The 16,228-nt window shown below is 36.7% G+C and overlaps 1 protein-coding gene across 1 annotated transcript in view; it reads right to left on the bottom strand.

The window, feature by feature from the left end:
- Window positions 1-16,228, bottom strand: part of LOC129077532 (Fanconi anemia group M protein-like) — a 36,179-nt gene that overhangs the window by 12,317 nt on the left and 7,634 nt on the right. The window contains exons 4-8 of the mRNA XM_054581990.1: window positions 8,355-8,513; window positions 4,739-4,870; window positions 2,235-2,367; window positions 1,558-1,683; window positions 979-1,059 (exon numbers count right to left, since the gene is read on the bottom strand). Of these exons, the coding sequence (XP_054437965.1) occupies window positions 979-1,059; window positions 1,558-1,683; window positions 2,235-2,367; window positions 4,739-4,870; window positions 8,355-8,513 (631 nt within the window). The remainder of the gene's footprint in view (window positions 1-978; window positions 1,060-1,557; window positions 1,684-2,234; window positions 2,368-4,738; window positions 4,871-8,354; window positions 8,514-16,228) is intronic.

Below are 16,228 nucleotides of genomic sequence, written 5' to 3'. Positions count from 1 at the left end.
ATCTCCATTTAGATGTCTCAGAAGCAACCTAACATGTTTGCTTTCCCTTCTCTATGTTGTTCTTAATTTTCTCTTTGCTCATCTAATCTTCCATAAACACTCCCCCATATGATTTCTTTCTTTTCTTACATCCTATGTCCAATCCAGCAAAAAATACTGTTGGCTCCAACTTCAAAATCTATGTAGCATCTATGACCACTTCTGAGCACTTCCAGCACTACTGTACTGGTACAAGCCACTGTCATCTGCTATCACCTTAGACTATTGCAGTAGCCTTTTAAATTGGTCAATATCTACATTCCACAAAACCACCAGAGTGATCTTTTAAAAATGTAAGTAAGATCATCTCATTCTGCTGCTCTAAATGCTTCTGTAATGGTTTCATAAAACATATAAATTGGTAGAATAAAATCTGAAGTCCTGCCCCTGGCTACTTCTCCAGCCTCCTCATATACCACTGGTACCCTCATTACAATACTTGAGCCAAAATGGTTTGTTTCTTGATCTTTAACCATACCACATACCTTACTGCTGCAGGGCCTTTGATTCTGCTATTCTCTCTACCTGAAGTCATACTCCCCCAGAAATCCACAGGGCTTGCTCTCACATTTCCTTCATGTAACAGCTCAAACATCACCCTACAGACAGCTTTCTCTAACACTCTATAGAAATAAACAGCCTCCCTCATGACTCTCTATCTCCACACCTAGTTGACTCTTCCTTACCATCATATTATTTATTGTTTTATTATCTGTTTCACTTATAGTGCCCCGGACAGACTTTTCTTTTTCAAATACCTTACGGTATTCTCAAAATCCCCACCTATCCTCTCAAAATTTCTCAGCGTTTCTTTATATTCATTATCCAGAGTAATTAAAAGCCTATCTTCTCTATAAGAAATGTTAACACAAACTAATGAGTCAGTTTTAAATTTCACAGTAACTTTGCCTTGCCTTAAGGCTATTAAATATGACCTACCATTCCATGACTTGAAGTGTTCAACTACAATTTCTTCTAATTTCTTTAATTTAGGATGACTATAGAAAAATTCTTTTTCTCCTGCAAAAAAATAAAAATAAAAAATGAAATAGTATTTCAGTATTTTTCTATATTCAATTACATCAACAAATTTTCAAAATGGATTTGTTAAAACTTGAAACTTTCAGTGGTATCTGGATAGCACATAAGCCTTACTGTAAAATAAACTTTGAATTCTTATGAAAACTTCATGCTCACAGAGAATACACACAGAAAGCAATGTAGAAGGAAAAAAAAAAATAAGTGCTTATTCAAGCTTTAAATCAGTTTTTGGTAGTTCTAAGAACTTTTTCACTACCAGTAACCACCACTAACTTCTATAACATTACATACTGCTTATATATTTATCCTAAGTTATTCCATTTATTGTATTTTATTTATTTATTCTATTTATCCCTTTTATTATTTAACAGGTCTATTGCTACAGAAATATAAGTGAGACATGTCGATCAATAAAGTAAAATTTTAAAATTAACCTTGATGTAGAAAAAATATAAAATTTTAAAAGAAAAACCAGACCATTTTTGGTAGTAGAAATGCCATTTGCTGAAGTACTACGTGTATGTGCAAACATGCACTCTAGATGACTGTAGAGTTTCATGAAGTCCTCATTGCGGTGAAGTTCATTTTTTGTCCGAGTCATTCCTTCAGAAATTAAGCAAAGGTTTTACCCATAAATAAACTTAATAACAAAATTAATCAAATTTATAATGTAGTTTTAAAAATTAATCTTTAGCAATGAGTGCAAGTTTTTTTAATTTAAACATGAAAACCAGCAACTTTTTTCTAGTTCCACATTCACATATAAATGGCTTGGGTTTTTTTTCCAGCAACTTATCAAAAACAAGAAAACATAGCCCTGACTGGTGCAGCTGAGTGGGTTGGGCATCATCCCGCAAACCTAAAGCGCATCAGTTCGACTCTGGTCAGGGCACATGCCTGGGTTGCAGGCCAAGACTCAGTTGGGTGGGTGCGGGCGGCAACCAATTGATGTTTCTCTCACACATCCAAGTTTCCCTCCCTCTTTTTCTCCCTCCCTTCCCCTCTCTTGAATAAATAAACAAAATCTTTTAAAAAAAAATTTATGGTTTTTTTTTTTACAAAACTGTTTCACTGCTTTTTAAAAGCATTTCTTAAGTAACCCAAACTGTTTAACTTTATCAAAAAGTATTCATGTCAGTATTTCTTTAATTTACCTTTAGTTCCATCCATAATTCCACAAAGGAAGAAATACAATGATCTCATTCCCATTTGTTGCAATAATTCATAACCATGATACAAACTAATACAAAGAGCAAATTCTCCTTCAATTATACCTTGTTGAATTCCCTAGGAAAATAAACATATCAAATTTAACCAGGGAAATAAAGATACGTGTTCCATGTAAAACTTACTGGTTCTACTAAATGTCTAGGACATTATTATGGGAAGGTGTCAATGTATTTTCCATATAACATGTCACTGCACATTTTTTTCTTTAATTCAATAGGAAACTTACATTTTAAAGAGAACAGGTGAAGGAGAGAACTATTTATCATATATTGTTTTTCTTTATAGATAAATTATTAGCAGTACAAGTCCTGTCCAGAAGGTATCCAGCCATGTAATATGAAAAATAGAGACATTTATTTAAGAAGATACAAGATACAGGAAACACTGTACACAGGACAATGATGCCTCAGTCCCCTTCAAAGTAGGCACCTTGGGACCTTACACAGTCCTTCCAATCACCATCAGCTGCCCTTTCGTATTTTCCTGAATCTCATCAAGGGTTTGAAATCTCTTCCCTTTCAAAGGTGATTTTAGTTTTGGGAAAAGCCAGAAGTCATAGGGCACCAGATCTGGGCTGTAGGGGGAATGAGTCACCTGGGTGATTTGATATTTCACCAAAAAGCTCTGCACAAGATGTGATGCATAAGCAAGCACATTGTCATGATAAAGCTGCCAATCACCAGCTGCACATAGCTGAAGCCTTTGGAATGATCCAAAGTTTCCACAGAGGAATGTTCAAGCTTAATGTAAAATTTGATGCAGATTCATTGCTCAACTTGCTCAGTCATTTTGAATGTAATGGCCACACAGTACACACGTTCACTCATCAGCATCTACCACCCCCACTGACTACTACAGTTGAAGTCATCATTGTTCACACATACACATTCCAGTCCACCCTCCTTGCTTGCCAGGTTACATTAATGTCGCACAAACCATTTTCATTATATTAACAATGGTTGGACTTTTTCTGGACAGATCTCGTATACAGTTTCATTTGTCTTTCAAAACTATTTAATAAGCATCTACTATGCGTTAAGCATCAAACTAAACATTTGGTATACAATGGAAAGTAAGTTAGATATGGGCCTATCCTCACAGATATTATAGCATCAGGATAAATAATTAATCAGACTGTTTATCACTAATGTTTAACACCATGTATACACACCATAAAAATATCTGAAACTGAGGAGATACTGTTATAAGCACATTACTTATACAAATTCATTTACTCTTAACTCCTAGGAAGTAGATACTATTGTTATGCCCATTTTACAGATGTAGCAGCTCATATAGGTGGTAAGTAATAGAGCCAGTGTTTGAACCCAGGGAATTTGGACATGTTCTGTGCTTTTAACCACACCTCTCAAGGAAAAGTGAAGTATACATTCTGTTTATGGGACCACAGAGTAGGTGCATCTATATAATAAGATAGTTTTAAAAGAAGACCACTGAGCATATCTTTTAATCATTTTCCTTTATTCGAGATAAAGACTATTATTCTCTGACTTACATTTTTAGTAGCATTTAACATCGGTGATAGTCATTTTAAATGTTTCCAGGAGAGTGATAAATGTCCTAAAATGGCAGCCTAATTACCTAAAGGGGTAAAATCACCTCTATAAAATATAAACTGTCATCAGTAAAAAATCAAGTTCAACAGTTTTAGATTCACTATTTAAAATTTCAATGCGTCTTCAACTTCTAGCAGAAATTTAAAAACATTTATTAAATTTAGTACATTATACTGCAGTTTCACAGAAAGGGCTCCCTTCCTGATTCCCCAGACACTGTAAAGTCCGTATTTCTTGTCTTACATTTAGATCTACTCCCACATGGTCATACCTAGATTAACTATCGTCTCTGACTTCCTCAATCCTTTAGCTCAGACAAATTGGTTTGTTCATTGTCTCCCTCTTACCTTCATTCATTCACCTCTGTTCTTTTGCACATGAGTTCCTTCTCACTTCTAAGGAAGACTCAGTGCCTTCTTGTGCTTGCGAGCATCTCCTGACTTTGGACCTAGCTTGATGAATATGTTCCTACCCGCCCATTTTTTTCTATGGCAATTAGAAATAAGGTTACTGTGATGCTTCCTCCAACCTCAGCATTGAGAGTTAAGACAAAATGTTATGGGGCTAAAAGTTAGTTAGGATCTACTCTCTAGCATGGTCCTCTGACTTTGCAAAACAGAAATGAACTAAAAGACCAATGTTTAATTAAAAGTTTCAAGATAAATTTATCTTAATTAAAAGCATTAAATTGTATTCTGGTTCAATTTTTCAGGCTTGTATGACCTATATAAATCATACCTGAATTCTTGATAAGCTAATAATACATATACCAAAAATATCATTATTTCCATTTTATCCTGGTGCTCAGTAAAAACTTAATCTATTATCAAAATTTATTTTAAAATACCTACCACAAAATTTGTAGGTGGGTTTTTCCTAAATTGATCTCTTGCCAGAATTATCTGGTATTTTGTTAGATTGGGGATATCCCTTCTCATCAAAAGATTCCTCTGAATCAAAGAACTGGCAAATGATTCCAAAATCTGCAAATTTCAAGGGAATTTAGTTTAATCTTTTCTTAAAGTCCTTTTTTCAAATATAATCATTTATCATATACTAAAACAAGAGTTATATAATAAACTATATACTGTTTAACCTAAAATGAATTTTTAAATAAACACAGGAAAGATAATGATAAAATTTTAAAGTACTTGACATTTATCCCCAGTTAACATTCATATGAGAGTAAGCACAACCATTTATTAGATCCAACTATAACTGAAGGACATGTGTGTTTATCTGTTTATTTCTTAATTCTCTCCCTTTTCCCAGCCTAAGCGCAATGAAAGGATGGCCTTGATTTCTTCACTGTTGCATCTTCAGTGCCTAGAACAAGGTCTGACACATAGGTAAATATTTGTAGACTGGTGACTAAATCAAAATGCTCTGAGTATACTTAATTTCATTTGTTGATTCATTATTTTTAAGAAATAGTTATTAAGCATCTATAATATATCAAGCATTGTTCTCAATGCTGGGGATATTGTGACTGAGATCAATGAAATCTCTGCTTTCATAAAGTTTATATCCAATGGAGGCAAGCAAAGATTAAAAAAGTGAACACAGGAAGAAGGGAATTTCAATGATGGTAAATGCATTTAAGAACCTAAAGCACAGTAATGTTAAGAGTCTTTGAGGAAAAAGGGGTCACTATCAAGTAAGATGAACAAAGACAGTCTCTTTGAAAAGATAGTATTTGACATCTGAATGATGAGGTGGGTCTAGCATGAGAGGATCTGAGGACAGAGCATCCCAAAGAGAGGAAGGAGAAGACAAAAGGTCTTGATGAAGGAATGAGCTTCATGCCACAGTGAAGGAAAAAGGAGACCTCCAGATGAAGATATACTACAGTAATATGTAATAAACTATTCAAATTTTTGCCTAATTTTTGTTTCCTAAAATAGAACTTAAGTTTTTTTATTTTTAATCCTCACCTGAAGAAATGTTTGACTTTAAGGGAGGAAAGGAGAAAGACAAAGAGAAAGAGAAAGAGAGAAATATTGACCGGTTGTCTCTGGTAGGCACCCCAACTGGGGAATCAAACCTGCAACCTAAGTATGCACCCTGCTCAGTAATCAAACCTGCAACCCTTTGCTACACAGGATGACAGGCCAACCAACTAAGCCACCCAGCCAGGGCTATTTTAGTATATTTTTAATTTTCCTCCCTTCCAAATTTGCTTATCACACTGCTTAAAGAAGCAGTCTCAGCCCTGGCCGGGTAGCTCAGTTGGTTAGAACATCAACCTGATATGTGAAGGTTGAGGATTCGATCCACAGTCAGGGCACATACAAGAATCAACCAATGAATCCATAACTAAGTGGAACAACAAATTGATGTTTCCTTCTCTTTCTTTCCCTTCCTCTCTCCCTCTAAAAATCAATGTTCATTTTTTTTAAAAAGGCCCTCTTAAAAATACTGACAAAATTAATTTTTTATTATATGTGATTATACAAGTTACCATTTTAAATTCTTGTAAGTAAAATAATTTTAATCATAAGCAAATGTATTACTATTTAGGAGACTATTATTGGAAAGACTTGCCTTATCTTAAGTTAATTATGCTTAGAAGTTTGTTACAAATAATTTAAAAACAAAAAATAAACCATATTCCTTAAAATTTCACTTTAACACTTATTAAAGGTTAAATGATAGCTGAATGTTTTGGTTATATATTCCTGCATCAAGAATTACTTCAAAACATCATAGGTTAAAGTAACAATAATTTTATTTGCTCATGGTTCTAGCAGTTCACTGAGACAACCTAGGAGTTATGACACCACAACAACAATGAGAACATCTAGTGCCCAGATCTTGGTTTCTAAACACCATTCTTCCATAAAAGTAACAAGGATTCCTTGGGAAAATGGTTGATTCCATGACTGGGACAAGAAAAATACCAAATGAGCATAAATTATCTTGCAATGCCAGACAGTTAGAAAGTACTTCTTCCTCAACCCCACTCCCAAAAAAGTACATCTTCAAGAACATAGAAGCCATCTTAAAGGAGCTCCTAATGGCCAAAGCTGGTACAATCTGAGCAACAAAATTAATAATGATAGTGCTGGATTTAATCCACAAAATAAAATAAATATCCATTGGTCCATACTGATATAAAGAACTGAATTAATAAATAAATGTAAGAGGAGAAACAACTCTTCATTATAGAAGAATTCAAGTTAACAAATGTAAAAGAAATAAGGGAAAGAGGAAACACTGATTAGGTAAACATTACAGAAGTAATTGTTATATGCAAGAACCACCATTATTATGCTAAAATTAGTGGGCAAAATATGTTGAGAAAAGAATATTTGTGGATTCTTAAAGTATTTCCCCCTGGAACTGTATGCCATGTTTGCAAATTTCCTGACATCTAAAATTATTGCAAAAATTAAAAAATTTAAAAAATTCTGTCAGGGCACTGTGCTGACAGCTTGTCTCTGCTCCTCATGTTTGGAGCTTCCAGTAGCTGGGGGATAGCTGGAAAAACTCAACCGGGGCCATATGTCTGCACCTTCAATTCTAGCTACTTATCTACTGGTTTCTTCTCCTTTCTCCTCAACATGGCCAGCTTGAGGTTCATCACATGCTATTGGTCAAAGTCAGAGGGCCAGCTTAGATTCTGAGAAAGGGGAAATGTATCATGCCTCTCAATGGGAGGAATGGCAAAGAAGCCACTTTGATCCATGACAATAAGAATATGAAAAAAAGGTTTTCTCCTAAGATGACACTAATTATGAACTAAAGGAAAAACATTGTGTTAACTCAAATTTCTCTCTGAAATTTCACTGAAAGTGATAACAGTGTAAGAAGTTTCTCAATAACTATAATATTCACAATTGGACCAGATAATTCTTTGTTGCTGTGGGTGACGGCGGGCTCTCCTGTCCACTGCGGAATGTTAAATGGCATCCCTGGCCTCTACACACGAGATGCCAGTAGCAAGTCCACTCCCCATCCACTACATATATGACAACCAAAAATGTGTCAAGACATTGGCAAATGTTATCAGATGGGCAAAACTGCCTCTAGTTGAGGAATCAGGGAGGAAAATATTGAAAATTATTTCCTTACAAAGAAACTTCTGGCTGAATCTAGATGTTATGGGTGTGATCATTATGTGAAAAATCACTGAGCTGCACACTTATGTTTTGTGTACTCTGCTGTATGTGTATATGGGAGAGTCATACTACAATTAAAAGGGTTATTTAAAAAAATACAAAGTTATTATTGGCTTTAGAAATGGTCCATCATTTTGTATTTCTTCTTTAACAGCCTGTCAGTACATATAAATGGTGCTCTTTCCAAAAATTTCAAAGAATTTTTCAACATATTAATTGTAATTATACATTTTAATGTAATTATAAAATTAAAACTAAATAGTCTCACAGCCAGATTCCATTAACTAAAATAATTACATTATCAGTTCATCTATTGAAACCCTGAACTGTGATAAAAATGGTTTACCTGTACATATGCTTTTTGGATGGCTGCAAGCTCTTCACCAAGGGGAACAACAATCTTTTCAACTCGTCTTTCATAGGAGTATGGCAAAATATCAGGAGAATCTTCAGAACGAAGTTCTATTTGCCCAATTAGTAAGTTAGTAATAACCTGTTGCACAGCCTACACAAAACCAATGAAATATGATTTAAGCTATAGTACATGTTAAATATTTTACTTTGTCCTTAACAGAAATAAAATGGCAAAATTGTGAAAGCATTAAAAATTCATATCCCTAAATGTTTATTTAAAAAACTAAAAAACATCAGAAGTGACTCAACTAGTAAATACCCAACAAGTTAATCAAATGTATTTTGCACTTTCCAATAGCATTGATATAGTCCATCAACCTTTTACAAAAACGCAGACAACTGAAGTTTTATATTAGCAAACTAAATCCATAAAACATTGTAACAGTCAATTTTAGAGCCAAAACTAGAATCCAGATTCCTTGATTCCTGGCAAATACTCTCCATTGGTTTTGTGGGGAAAACAAAGTAGTCTTGTTACTATTAAAGGATAAAAATGTATCTTACATTTGTAAGGAATACCATACACCTGTTAAGAATTTGTGAGTAAAGGACCTATACTAAATCAATTATTGGTAAACTAATGGAATATTTCTCATTTAAATCAATATATATGATGTGAATCTATTTCTGGGGATGAATTTCATTCACCCAAAGGTCATAAAGGAACTTAACTGTAAACTTAGGGAATAGGAGCAAAAATATAAAACCTATTGGAAAGAACAACTACTATACCATTAGACTGTAGTATTGACAATGTGATTAAGAACTAAAGGGGAGGGGAGAGGTGGGAAGTAGGGCAGGGGGGAAGAGAGGGAGGAAGAAAGACTCAATCATAAAAGTATTTAAAAATTAAGAGCTTTCTAAAAAATAAAACCAGAAAAGCTTAATGGGCTTAGTTTCTGACAAAAAATTCTCAAGGGCAAGAATCATATCTTAACCACCTTTGTAGTCCCAATACCTGGGGGTAATAAGGTAGTTTACTATATATAGTAACAGAGGACCCACATATATTCAAAATCGATAGTAAATTTATGACCATTTTATAAATATGAGTAAGACTTTAATACTTTTAATCATTCATTCATTCCACAAATGTATGAGTAACTTCCACATGCTACCTGCTAGGTGTTGTGTTGGTAATAGAGCTATACCCAGGATAGGTGTAATCCCTACATTAATGTATCTACTATTTTAGTGGATCAAAAAGTCAACAAATAAATAATAAGAAAAGGAATGACAGATTATGATAAATATTTAGAAAATCACAAGATACAGGGAGTTGACTTTTCATAGCTTAGAGTTGATCTCTCTGAAGGGATGACAATTAAGCAGAGACTTAAAAGCTCAAGTCTCCACTAAAAATAGGCATTTTTAAACGAAGTTAGGGGAAGAACCAGAAATAAAATAGAATTTCAAAAAATCATCATGGCTATGCACAGAAGAAGGTCATACAGATTGGCAGAGTTTAAAGTTATCTTAGAAAGTATACAAAAGCCAATACAGTAGATCTTTCAGAGCTACTAAACTCAGAATGTCTTGGATAGCACCCAAAATCTGCATTTGCACTAGCTTCCAATAAAAGAAACCAGCACTCCCTGGGCAAATGGTTGTTTCCATGGCTGGAACAGTAAAAAATACTAAATGCACATAAAATATCTTGATGCCAGAAAGTTAGGAAGTTTTTGTGTTGAGTTTTTTTGTTGTTGTGTGTTTGTTTTTTGTTAAGTGCTTTCTAGGCCCTGGCGAGGTATCTCAGCTGATTAGAGCATCATCCCAATATACCAAGGTTGTGTATTTTGGGATATTCCCCTATCTGGACACATACAAGAATCAACCAGGGAATGTATAAATAAGTTGAACAACAACTAATCAGTGTTTCACCTCTCTCTCTCTCTCCCCCCCCCCACTTCCTTTCTTTGTCTAAAGATCAATAAATTGAAAAAAATTAACGAAACAAAACAAAAAAATAGTAGGAAAAAAAAAGAACTTTCTAGAGGACACATGAGCCACCTCAAGATTTTTCAAGGGTCAAAACTGGAATATGAGCAACAAAATTAAGGGTGGTATTGGATTACAATCCATTAAAAAATCCATTAGTCCATATTGACATAAATAATTGAACTAGGGTGAAGAACGTATCGTAGGTAAACATGGCTCACCTCCTCGCACAACCACATCAAAATCACAACTAAGATATAGAACAACCATGATTCAGAATCGTCAGAAAGTGAGTTGAATGTAAGTCTGACAAATATGAAATTAAAGAAATCACATCCACCCAAACTGGAAGAAAGTACGGAGATGCAGAATAGGCTGGTCCCACAGCCATGTACGGTGGAAAAAAATTCAGCAGGGATATCTTGGGAACAAGGAGTCCCAGCCCCACACCAGGCCCCCAAGCCCAGGATTCCAGTGCGAGGGAGATAAATCCCCATAACTTCTGGCTGCAAAAAAGAGCACAGACTGAGTGAAGAAACTTCTGGAGTCCCAAGCAATTCCTGTTAAAGGACCCACAAATGGACTTATGCAGACTCACTCCCTCTGAGCTCCAGCACAGGGGTAGCAGCTTGAAAGGCACCAGTAATATACAGAGAGGAACTGAAGCATCTGGCATCAAGGCGGGAGCTGGGTGACAGTTTTTCCCAGGCAGAAATGTGGGCAGAGGTCACTGTCCCTTTCTGAACCCATCCCACACAGACCACAGAGCCGGCAGGCAGCTGCTATATTTGAGACGCCATCAACCTTGCTAACACTGTTTGCTCCACCCTGGAGATCCCCTGAGACTCTGTCCCACCCAGCTTACAAGTACACTGAAGCTGCTAACAGAGACTTTTCCCTATGAATGGCTGATCTTGACTCATACTTCACAACCCCCTAAATGCTGTCAAACAAGCAGGCCTCAGTAAGTCCCCATTCCTCTTGCTAAGTGGCCCCAGGCCTGGTGCTAGCAACAGCCAGCCTAGATTCTCAGCTTGGGAATCTCCAAGCCCAGAGTAAGTATCAACCATATCAGATTGCTTTATCACTTACACAGCGTGGCCCCAGGCAAAACATAGGTAGGAGCTGACCTTGGCCTGCACCACCCAAGAAACTGTAGAGCCTGCGTACCCAGTGGACAGCTACAAACCACACTGGAGCACCACCACACTGTCCATGCACAGCTGATCTTCCACAGAGGGTGGAGGTTGGTGGTCAGTGGTCATAGCTAGTCTTTGCACCTGACTAGCCTTGGTAAATCCCTCCCATTGACCTGCCAACAGCAATCAAGGCTCCACTACAAGAGGAGGGTGTGCTCAGCCCACACAAAGGGCGCACCTCGAGTACCTAGCTTGGATGATAAGGGTGGCTGTGCCACTGGACCCGGCAGGAAACCTACTACATTAGGCCGCACAACCAAGACAGTCATAGCTCTACCTAATGCATAGAAACAAACACAGGGAGGCTGCCAAAATGAGGAAACAAAGAAACATGGCCCAAATAAAGGAACAGATCAAAACTCCAGAAAAAGAACTAAACAGAAGGGAGATAAGCAGTCAGATGCAGAATTCAAAACTCTAGTTATAAAGATGCTCAAAGAAATTAGTGAAGATATCAAAAGCATTAAAAAAACTCTAGTCAGAAACAAAGGGTACACTAACTGAAATAAAGAATAACTGACAGGGGAAACAACAGTAGAATGGATGAAGCAAAGATTCAAATCAAAGATTTGGAACATAAGGAAATAAAAAACAACCAGTCAGAACATGAAGAAAAAAAGAACCCAAAACTATGAGGATAGTGTAAGTAGCCTCTGAGACAACTCCAAGCATTCCAACATTTGCATAATAGGGATGCCAGACGGAGAAGAGAAAGAGCAAGAAATTGGAAATCGATTTAAAAAAAATAATGAAAGAAAATTTCCTGAATTTGAAGAAGGAAATAGACATGCAAGTCCAGGAAGCACAAAAAATCCAAAAAAAGATGGATGAAAAGAGGCCCACTCCAAGACACATTGTAATTAAAATGTCAAAAGTTAAAGATAGAGGAAAAAACTTCAAGATGGCAGAGGAGTGAACGGAAGTCACACTGACCTCCTCCCAGGACCAATCTGGAGTTAAAACTAAATTGTGGAGAAATCACCTGGAACAAAAAACTGAACAATAGCGAGAGAGAAGCCTTAAAACCTAGGACAGATGGAAGAATCGGCTTTAGCACAACATAACTGGTAAAGAGTGCAGTAGAGACCCGAGAACGCGGGTGAAGGCAAGTGCCAGAAGGATATTTAAAGGCCAATTGGATCCCCCAGAGGAGAGCAGGGTCTGAAACATAGGCAGGGATTTCCAGCCTACAGCACCAGAGCCCAAAAAGAACACAGAAACAGCCAGTGTGAAAAAGAGCAAGGTTGCTCTCTGCCAGAAATGGGCGGCTGGAGATGCAAAGATCCTTTTAAAGGGCCAATGTATAAATTTTTATTTGCAGCCACTTACCCTGTGCTGCAGCAAACGCTAGAACGGAGTGGGCTGGAGCCACCTGAGGAAAGACTGGGGAAGGAGTCTTTGGGGAGAGAACTGAGAGAGTAGCCAGCAGGGTGTTGGTGCCGACTCATCCCATACAGCAGCAGCCATCTTGCTCAGGCAGACCACTCCCCCGAGCAGCACCAGTATGAAAGGACACAATAATCCCACCCACAGAAGGGACTCTGCCCTGCCCTGTGGTGCCTAAGCCTGACCGCTGAGTGCAGAGTGTGACTAGATTAACAACTGAAGTAGACAACCAAAGACAATAGATTCCAGAAAGTCTCGAACAGACTGCCTAAGGTCAGAGCAGCATCTGACAGCATCAGAGGCAGACCCAGAAAGAAAAAACAGTGGTCTCCTACCATAGAAGTTCACACCACAAAGTCAGGAAATCAAGACACATCAATTTAAGAAGCAGAAGCAAAAAAGAAGAGTCTCACAAATAATGGGATGACAAAGAAACGCCACCCAATTGAAGGGAAAGGAGGAAGCCCCAGAAAGAGAAATAAATGAAATAGAGGAAAGTAAATTATCAGATATTGAGTTCCAAACAACAGTTCAAAGGAAACTCAGTGAGCTTGATGAGCTCAAACAGAATTACCAAAAACTACAGGGAAACTATGAGGAACATACTGCAAACTATATCAGCATGAAAAAGAACATACAAACTACCAATAAGAGGCAAGAGGAAATGAAGAATACAACTTAAGAATGGACAAACACAGTAGAAGGAATCAAAAGCAGGCTAGATGAAGCATAGGAACAAATCAGCGAGCTGGGGGATAAGGTAGAAAAAAGCTCCCAGAAAGAGCAAGAAAATGAAAGAAAACTCAAAAAGAATGAAGAGGCACTTAGGAAGATGCAGGACAACCTGAAACATAATAAAATCCGCATAATAGGGATACCGGAAGGAGAAGAAGGGCAGGAAGGGACAGAGAAGCTGTTTGAAAAAGTAATGATGGAAAACTTCCCTACTTTAAGGAGAGAAAAAGTCACACAAGTCTAGGAAGCAGAGGGTCCCATTCAAGAGGAACACAATGAGGCCCACTCCAAGAAACATCATCATTAAAATGGCAAATATCAAAGACAAACAGAGAATCCTAAAGGAAGCAAGGGAGAAACAGGTAGTAACATAAAAGGAACACTGATACAGCTAGCAGATGACTTCTCAACAGAAATACTACAAGCCAGAAGGGAATGGCAAGAAACATTCCAAGTAACGAATGCAAAGGCCTGCAATGAAGAATGCTTTACCCAGCAAGGCTCTCCATTAAAGTAGAAAGTGAAATGAGGAGTATCCCAGACAAAAGTAGGTTAAAAGAACACACCTCCACCAAAACGAGCACTGCAAGATATGCTAAAGGGACTGCTTTAAGAAGATGAAGAAAAAAGTGAGAAAGAGAGGAACACAGGTACAAAGGGAAAAAAGGAATAAGTACCTATCAATAATAACTTTAAATGTAAATGGATTAAATTCCCCAATCAAAAGACATAGGAGAGCTGAATGGATAAGAAATATGACCAACACATATGCTGCCTACAAGAGATCCAACTCAAAGGACCTACACAGACTGAAAGGGATCAAAAAAAATTTCCAAGCAAATGGACAGGAAAAAAAGCAGGGATAGCAATACTTATATGAGATAAAATAGATTTCAAAACAAAGGCCTTTAAAAGAGACCCAGAAGGACACTTCATAATACTCAAAGGAAGAATCCATCAAGAAGACATAAACATTGTATACGTATATGCAACCAACATAGAAGCACCCAAATATATACGGAAAATCGTGGAGAACTTCAAGAAAGATATAGACAGCAACACACTGATAGTTGGGGATTTTAACACCCCACTGTCAACAATGGGTAGATCTTCCAAACAAAATATCAACAAGGATTATAAGAAACTGAACAATGCATTAGATCAACTTGACTTAACTGACATATATAGAACCTTTCATCCCAAAGAAGCAAAACATACTTTCTTTTCAAATGCACATGGAACATTTTCAAAGATAGACCACATGATAGGACACAAGACAAGGCTCAAAAAGTTCAATAAAACTGAAATCATAACAAGCATATTCTCAGATCACAAGAGCTTGAAACTAGAAACCAACCTCAAGGAAAAAACTCAAAAATATTCAACTCATGGAGACTGAATAGCATGCTATTACACAATTAATGGGTCAATAATGAGATCAAAGTAAAAATCAAAAAGTCTCTGGAAACAAATGAAAATGAACACACAACAGTCCAAACCCTATGGGACACAGCAAAGGCAGTCCTGAGAGGGAAGTTCATAGCAATACAGGCCTAACTCAAAAAGATAGAAACATTTCAAATAAATGACCTAACCCTACAGCTTCAAGAACTGGAGAAACAACAAAGCCCAGAGTGAGCAGGAGGAAGGAAATAATCAAGATCAGAGCAGAACTGAATGACATAGAGACTAAAAGAACAATTCAAATGATCAACAAATCCAGGAGCTGGTTCCTTGAAAAGATTAAGAAAATCGACAAGCCTGTAAGCAGACTCATTTAAAAAAAAAGGGAGAGGACTCAAATAAATAATATCAGAAATGAAAGAGGAGAAATAACAAATGATACCAAAGAAATACAAAGGGTTGTAAGAAATTGCTATGAACAATTATACACCAATAAATTTCTAAACCTTGAGGAAATGCACAAATTTAAAAAAAAATATAACCTTCCAACACTGAATAAAGAAGAAGCAGAAAGCCTGAACAGGCTGACAACAGCTGGTAAAATTGAAGCAGTAATAAAAAACTCCCACCACACAAAAACCCTGGGCCAGATGGTTTCAAAGGAGAATTTGATAAAATATTTAAGGAAGACCTAACTCCTGTCATTCTCAGATTATTCTAAAAATCCAAGAAGAGGGAAGTCTCCTAAACTCTTTTTATGAGGCCAGCATCATACTAAAACCAAAAGCAGATAAAGACACAACAAAGAAATAAAACTACAGGCCAATATCGCTGATGAACATAGACACTAAAATACTCAACAAAATATTGGCAAATTGCATCCAGCAATACATTAAATAGATATTCACCATGATCAAGTGGGATTCATCCCAGGGATGCAAGGATGGTTCAATATTTGCAAATCAATAAACATAATATATCACATAAACAAAAGGAAAGACAAACATCCAATGATCATATCAACAGATGCAGAAAAAGCATTTGATAAGGTACAGCACCCATTTATGATAAAAACACTCAGCAATGTGGGAATAAAGGGGGGAAACCTCATCCTAATAAAGGCCATATATGAGAAACCTATAGC

The sequence above is a fragment of the Pteronotus mesoamericanus genome, unplaced genomic scaffold, assembly GCF_021234165.1.
Source record: "Pteronotus mesoamericanus isolate MK-2021 breed Mesoamerican mustached bat unplaced genomic scaffold, CSHL_Meso_final contig_100, whole genome shotgun sequence".
Taxonomy (NCBI): domain Eukaryota; kingdom Metazoa; phylum Chordata; class Mammalia; order Chiroptera; family Mormoopidae; genus Pteronotus; species Pteronotus mesoamericanus.
The sequence above is the reverse complement of the archived record's forward strand: the minus strand, read 5'-3'. Positions and strand labels throughout refer to the sequence as shown.